Source organism: Haliotis asinina, chromosome 4, assembly GCF_037392515.1.
Source record: "Haliotis asinina isolate JCU_RB_2024 chromosome 4, JCU_Hal_asi_v2, whole genome shotgun sequence".
Taxonomy (NCBI): Eukaryota; Metazoa; Mollusca; class Gastropoda; order Lepetellida; family Haliotidae; genus Haliotis; species Haliotis asinina.
In genome coordinates, this window is record NC_090283.1 from 63,626,738 (window position 1) to 63,634,137 (window position 7,400).

At 39.7% G+C, this 7,400-nt stretch overlaps 1 protein-coding gene across 1 annotated transcript; it reads right to left on the reverse strand.

Moving 5' to 3' along the window:
• Positions 1 to 2,452: 2,452 nt before the first annotated feature.
• Positions 2,453 to 7,223, reverse strand: LOC137282646 (NADH dehydrogenase [ubiquinone] 1 alpha subcomplex subunit 1-like). The gene is made up of 4 exons (XM_067814434.1): positions 7,213 to 7,223; positions 6,880 to 7,026; positions 3,253 to 3,345; positions 2,453 to 2,611 (listed from the first exon to the last, which is right to left on the reverse strand). Exons 2-4 carry the CDS (start codon positions 6,979 to 6,981, stop codon positions 2,576 to 2,578), a joined length of 231 nt encoding a protein of 76 aa, XP_067670535.1. The 5' UTR covers positions 6,982 to 7,026; positions 7,213 to 7,223; the 3' UTR covers positions 2,453 to 2,575.
• Between the last annotated feature and the right edge of the window lie 177 nt (positions 7,224 to 7,400).

Below are 7,400 nucleotides of genomic sequence, written 5' to 3' on the forward strand. Positions count from 1 at the left end.
CCTTGTGTGTCTTTACACTGGGATAATATATAAATGTTTACATCAGACTGTACTGTCATCCTTGAAACTTTAACCCGTCAAGGTCTGGGATAGAATGGGCCTTCAGCAACCCATGCTTGCCACAAAAGGTCACATGGCTTATCATTAGAGGCGACTAATGGCATTGGGTGGTCAGACTCACTGACTTGGATTACACGTCATTGGTTCTAAAATGTGCAGATCAATGCTCATGCTGCTGATCACTGGACTGTCTGGTCCAGACTCGATTATTTACAGAGCGCCACTATATAGCTTGAATATTGCTGAGTGTGGGGTAAAACTATACTCACTCACCTGAAACTTTACTTGTATCACTAAAGTGCTGTTCATCATATCACAACTGCATAGATTGAGGTTCATGCTGTCAATCACAGGATTGACACTCTTTATTATTTACAGAGCAGTGCCATATACAGTCAGTTTGACACAATATGATACCGAAGAAATGCAGTCTAACACAAAAACAGACATAACAGGAGCAGATACAGTTTTTTTAGAAATGGGGGGTGCACACAATTGAGAAAAAAGAGGGTGTACACTTCATATTCACCCATGTTTCATTTTTTGTTGAACATAATTTCAAAGTGTGTTCGTGCATGTGCATCCCCCTCAGGATTTGCCAAAGATAAAGATTTGTGCCTTTTCCCAGTTGGTTACAAGGGCATGATTGCAACGAAAGGAACAGTGAGATGCATGTGTGTTATCAAAACAGTGGATGAGGGTTTGTGTCAAAATCTTGGTGGTGATATAGTGACAGGATCAAGTACAGAGTGGTTTTGAATTCATGAATCATTTGCAAAGACCCCTCCTGTTTATCTAGTAACTTCCACGGCTGATACTTCTATATATGGACTTAATGTTCTGAAACAATGTGCTTCTGCAAAATGTGCAAAGGAACAAATTCATTTCCACCATAAAATCCTCTGATGGAGTCCTAAAGAATTACTCTCAAATGAATCAAGTTCCTCAACTTTTAAAGATTTTGACATGCCCCCTGATGTAAGCCATCGTCTGTAGAATCGACATTTCAGGTTCTCAATAAATATTTGAGCTAGTGAGATGACACCCCAACTGCACATGCAGTGCACTGTATACACTTAGTTCATGCTTCCTTGTGGCTTCCCCTTTCACTTTCATCCTTGAAGAAATCATGGGCTTTGTAAATTATCGCCTTTACTCTGGGTGCCAATTTCATTTTCTATCACTGTCAGTCCGCAGTAATCACGTCTCTGAGGCATTAATGCATGTGCACCTTGCCTTTCGTGCTGTTCCTTTAGTTGCCACTGTGCCCTTGTAGCAAACTGGGATAACTCACAAATGCTTGTCGTAAGAGGCGACTAACGGGATCGGGTGGTCAGACTAGCTGACTTGGTTGACACATGTCATCGGTTCCCCATTGCGCAGATCGATGCTCATGTTGTTGATCACTGGATTGTCTGGTCCAGACTCGATTATTTACAGACCGTCGCCATATAGCTGGAATATTGCTAAGTGCGATGTAAAACTAAACTCACTCACTCACAAATAACGAAGACAGTTTCTAAAATGACTTTTCTTGGGGGGGGGACAATTTTTTTCTAGACTTGGTCTGTTGTTTTCATTGCACTCCACATTTGATTTTCTTAATGCCTATTTATTTACACATTTGATTGCAGTTCATCAGTTCATTGTTCTTGTGGGTTGGTATTTGTTTCAGTAACTTCATGCTATGCATGTGCAGGAAACTGGTTCAGGGTTTCGCGTTAGTGTGAAACACCATAAATAAGTTGGGTTCACAGTGGAGACATTGACTTTCAAAACTTAATGCTGCACTGTTGGTATATTGTCATTTCACAAGGACTACTTTATTTTACATTATTTCAACAAAGCATTCAATATTTATCTGCTGGAAGTAGATGTGAGATCTAGTTCCTACCCGAATCAAATCTAGACAGTCACTTGTGAGTGGTGGGAGAGCAGCCTCTGTCAGATTTCCCTGCACAAACATCTCTGGTAGTGGTCAAACTAGCCCTAAATAATTTTTGCAATACAATACTTTGTGATTCTTAGTGAAATCAGTGAGTGAGTTTAGTTTTATGCAGCACTCAGCAATATTCCAGCTATATGGCAGCGGTCTGCCAATAAAGATAAAAAGCGACACAGATGAGGGTACTGGACCTCACCCCCTAAATATTTTCAACCTCAGATTTATATGAATCACAAGATCGATTGATTTGTAATTAACTCTGTAAATTTCCATGGAAAATTACCATCCATGGTAATATGAAAGAATCTCATGGCTCTTAACTTAAATGGGATCCTTTCAAAATTGATGTTGGTTGCGCCAAGTTTCACTGAATACAAGAAACACTCATTTTCCGACAAGTTGTTTTTAGCAACTATGGTCGCAGCTGCTCTTAAAACAAGACAAACATTTTTTCAAACACAACTGTTTACTTGTCTATGTCATAAAGAAATATGGTACAAAGTCCGCTTCGAACAAAAGTAGCTGGCTGGACAGTTCAATGTTAACTACTGAAGCTAATGAGTCATTCCATCAGTTGCTCTTCTCATCAGGTATAGACTCCAACCCCTGCAACAATAAACACATCCAACTATGAAAGTTCAAATGTTTCATTGACATTAGAGACTGTAAGAGATAAAAAAATGAACTTACTGAATTTACAACCAAAATTACATAACCATCATCATCATTTGATTTCTGTTCAGTGCTCCAACCCTCAATATTCCAGCTATATGTGGCAGCTGGTTTAACTATCATTCAAACAACCATCCTGTCTAAGTCAAAACAGTGAGCTGGGTTTTAAGCTGCTTATACCAATATTCCAGCAATATCATGCCCGGGGACACCAGAAATGGGCTTCACACACTGTACCCATGAGGGAATCGAACCTGTGTATTTGACGTAACAAGTGAATGCTGTAATCACTGGGCTAAAACAAGCAAAAGGCACAAAGCTGATACAGCACTTCAAGCTATCACAAACTGAACTGGGATTTGTATTTTTTATGTGTGGCTAAGGTTCTTGAGAGGCATGTAGAAGTTGGTATTCAGGAAAAAGACAAAATGTTATGGGTGTTGACTTCTTTATTATTTACAAAATGTTTTGAGGGCTATTCCTTGCCCCTTTGAAAGGTGGAGACACTTTTAAAAAATACCAATGAGTCAAGACTTGTGGCCTCAGACAGTTCTGATATTGTTTCTTAAACATACCCGAGGCACATATTCACTGCCTGTTATCCTCTTGTCTCTGAGATATGTATTGTAGTCCATGTAGAGTCCAGCATCCCAGTTCCTTTGAGCAGCCTGAACAGAAACAATGGCAAAGCTCTACATTATTGCAAACTGAAATGGTTGTACAGCTTGTTGTTTAATGCCCCTATGCAATATTCCAGCTATATGACCAACCAATCTCATAGTTGGCTGGTTACTGAAGACTAATCTTACCCGACCTTCATGGAAAGACTAAAATGTGAGAATGACACTAACTATAAGGAACCTTATTGAACTGGTGGCCCCATCTGCATTGATAAATGAAGCATGTTCAGATTTAATCTGGTTCAGCATTTCCTATTTCACTCGAGCTTCACATAACAATTCAAATGGATACTTTTGCTTCTCTCAAAATTACATATAAGCAGAGTCTGAGAGTCTACTGGGCACCGAAACATGTTTGGATCTGTTAATGATATCATCTGAGATGAACAACTCATTGCTAGAGTTGCTTTCAAACACAATAGAAAATAATTTGGTTTATTAAAACACTTTGCATGTCCTTTTCATCTGGCTGGACCATACAATACACATTCTCTTCCCACAATGGTTACTTGTCACATCTTGTTACGAACCTCTACCCTTTCATGGTGCAAGTGTGCAGGATTCATGTTTGGTCAATCAGATTTAGTTGTGCATTCAGAGACATTTCAAACATGATCATTCGCAAGCACCCCGTAATTTCCGTAAGTTTCCGGAAAACTAGAACCTCTTCCCCTGCATGATGCACAAATGTTTCTCCTAGGCTGAACTCAGTCATGCAATGGCGGGACAATGGGCGTCTCCTTCTTCCTCGCTGACAACAGACAAGCTAGCCATTAAATGTACTGTGTGTCACATCAACATAAGTCGTTGACAGAGATGGGATATCTGTGGCCCCACATTTGCTTGTATTAGTTAAGCTGGGTCTAAGTTGATGTAACACACGTTTTGATTGGATAGAAAGAAGATTCTGGTTGCAATTATTTGCTGCTAGGGAATTTTAAAAGAACTGGGATATGTGGCTGTATAAGAACAGAGCTTCGCAGGAAGATATGACAAGCAGCCTCTGAGGGAAGAGAATGTAAAATATACTGAAAATGTTAAATCATGACTTGAAAGGGCACTATACAAATACCTAAACTTGACCATCAAGAAGCAGTAAAGTGTAAAGACAACGTGTGGTTTGGCATAAATATAGGTAAAAGTTCGGTCTGTAAATGCTTGAAATGTATTTAATCTATTTGAATTATTTCGTGGGGTTTGTGTTTATGTTTAGGGTTAGGTTTATTGCTTAGGATTAAGTTCAGAGTTTGGGTTTTTCATGAAAGACAAACCACCAAATTCAAAGGCATAGAAGGATGAAAAAAAAGGGTTATGGATGGAAATTGTTCAATGTGTTGATTTGCAGTATCTCTACACACCCTTCCTAGCTGACATCCGAAGCACGAACACACGAGAAGCACTTCCCCGTAGATTGTTCAGACTATTATATGGCCGTCTCCTATTTTCACGGGTTTCCTATTCTCATATATCTTGAAGTAGTGTATCTAAGGGATACTACATCGAAAAGTGAGATTGGCAAGCTCAAGTGCATATTCTCAAGATTCTCAATTCATGAAGAGCTAGTTACATACAACGGACCAAAGTTCATAGCTCATGTGTTCATGCAGTTCAAGAATCAGTATCGATTCAAACACACCACATCTTCACTCCATTTCCGTCAAGCTAATGGGATGGCTGAAGCTGGTGTGAAAATAGCAAAACACACTCTGAAGTAGGCTGTTCCATTCCTTGCTCTGTTAAACTACAGCAGCACTCCAATTCAGTCAACTGGGAAGAGTCCAGCACAGCTGATCATAGGGAGACAACTCCATGGGACCCTTCCGATGCTAGAGAAGGTGTTGCAGCCTGAGTGGCCAGATTTCCGTTATGTGCGAACCAGTGATAAAATTCACAAGGAGTGCTCAAGGAAGTTCTTTGACCAACACCACAAATCTCTCCCAGAGTTGAAACCAGATGATGAAGTTCGTCTCCAGATCGATGGGGAGAAAGGCTGGCATACGCCAGGTGTTCAAAAATGTGCCTCAACACCAAGATCATATGTGGCCAGAACTCCAAAAGGTGACTTTCGGTGTAATTGCAGACACCTGCAGCTGGTATCGCCAGGCAGTGTTGACATCACTCCTGTGTAAAAGGCGTATCCTCCTATCTCTCAGGGTGAGAGAGTGAGGGAGTGAGTTTAGTTTCACGCCATTTTTTAGCAATATTCCAGCAATATCATGGCAGCTGACACCAGAAAATGGGCTTCACACCACCCCCTATCTCTCAGGAACAGAAAACCAACATTGACAAGCCACTGAGTGCCGAACCAAGTGTCCAGTATGAAAATCTGGAACCACCAGCAGTTGTCAATCCACCTGTGTTGAGGACATCCAGTGGCCGAACTGTGAGGAAGCCACAATGATTCAATGACTATGTTTAGGGCTTAAGTCATCATGAGATTCGGTTATCAAATAACCAAGCACTCATATCAATGACTTTAAGTTTGCTTATGCTTAAATGAAAAGTCAGTAAGAATTTCCATGGGACTTTATAAATGAGCATTTGAAGTTCAGTTAAAAGTTAATTGTTTGGCCTTGTAGAGGTAAAACAAGTTACTGTTGAATTTTAGTTTTTCACGTTGTGATCAATCACAGGTTTATCATGTTTATAGGTCGAATGTCTTAAACCAAAGTAATAAGAAATGCTTACTTGTCACAGACATCTTTATTGCTTTGTTATGAGTTAATGTTAACCATGGTAACAAGTTTTCTGGAAGAAAGGGAGATGTTACAGTAAAGTGCAATGATTACTCCCAATGACAACCTGATAGTAAGCTCTCCCTGAGATGTGCATGTGCAGTGCCTAACCACATGCGAAGAGCAGACGACATCTTGGCAATGTCACAAACATGGAACGCTGCAATAAATCTTGGAAAATCCTGGCTCTTTGTTGTTACATTGCACCAACTTGGAAGAATTGTAAATTTTCCCCGCCCTTCCTGATAATATTCCCCCCCTTACACCTAATAACGTTACTTTCTCGTTGTACCGCGAGAATGGGAGACGCCTCTAAGTCAGCAGCGGTCGACCATGTTTTTCATCCAGCTCAAGTGAGATAATACACCTGATGGATGAAGCAGTTGATAGATGCAGATGTTAGAAGGGGAATCTCTTCATTTAAAAACAACAAGCATACAAATGAAAAGAACTGCTTATATTATTTTTTCAGCCGATATTCGTAAGTACCGCGAGAATAGGAGACGCCAGTATACTAGTATTAGTGATAAGAAAATTATGACACGGTTGCATGATTGATCATAGACTGTCATTTTTCTTGTGTCTCGACATAAAGTCCTAATAAAGAAACAACGTTTCTGCTGCACAGTAACAGCAGAAAGTTATGGAGCGTGGTACATGTATTACATTTACTCCAGCAGATGATATCTGCAGTAACATTGAACATTGAAGTGATTTTGACATTGACATCGAAGAGAAATTTTAACATCATGTGTGGGAATTTGTTATTGACGATGCACACGCATACCTTTCCGTTGTAACTCAGTTTACTTATGGCCCAGTTAATGTAGGCTGGTGCACTTATGCAGCCCAAAACGATAGCTGCGCTCGGAAGTATTTCGTACCACATTTCGATTTTCCCAGTTGTGAAGGGCACACTCGAAAGGAGACAAATCTGAAATACGTTAGTAAACAAGGATGAGTTGGTATGTTTACTTGATAAAAAGCCAGGAACTTGGTAGATGTTGATATAGACTCGATTTTACTTCTAAACGTATTCCGAATGAATAAAATCACAATAACTGGGAATCACAAGTTACGATGTACGATGCTCCTAATTCTCACTTTCAGTGTAACTTACTACACTGCCCTTTCGGACATCTAAAATAATAGATAAGCAGTAAATCAGCAGTCTAAAATTCAATTGGTTCATATTTGTGAATCGCTTTGAAGAGGCTTAATAAATTCATTGCTGATACCAAATATCATATTCGAGTCGGGATATTATTTTGTTGATGCTACTTTTATTTTACTCCGTGTAAATGAAAT

Bases quoted from the DNA above. Each gene is read 5' to 3' on its own strand.
- LOC137282646 (XM_067814434.1), bottom strand. From the start codon at position 6,981: ATGTGGTACGAAATACTTCCGAGCGCAGCTATCGTTTTGGGCTGCATA. The intron at 3,346-6,879 runs GTATGCGTGTGC...GTTTCTGTTCAG, and splicing joins AACTGAGTTACAACGGAAAG to GCTGCTCAAAGGAACTGGGA. The intron at 2,612-3,252 runs GTATGTTTAAGA...TTATTGTTGCAG, and splicing joins GCAGTGAATATGTGCCTCGG to GGGTTGGAGTCTATACCTGA.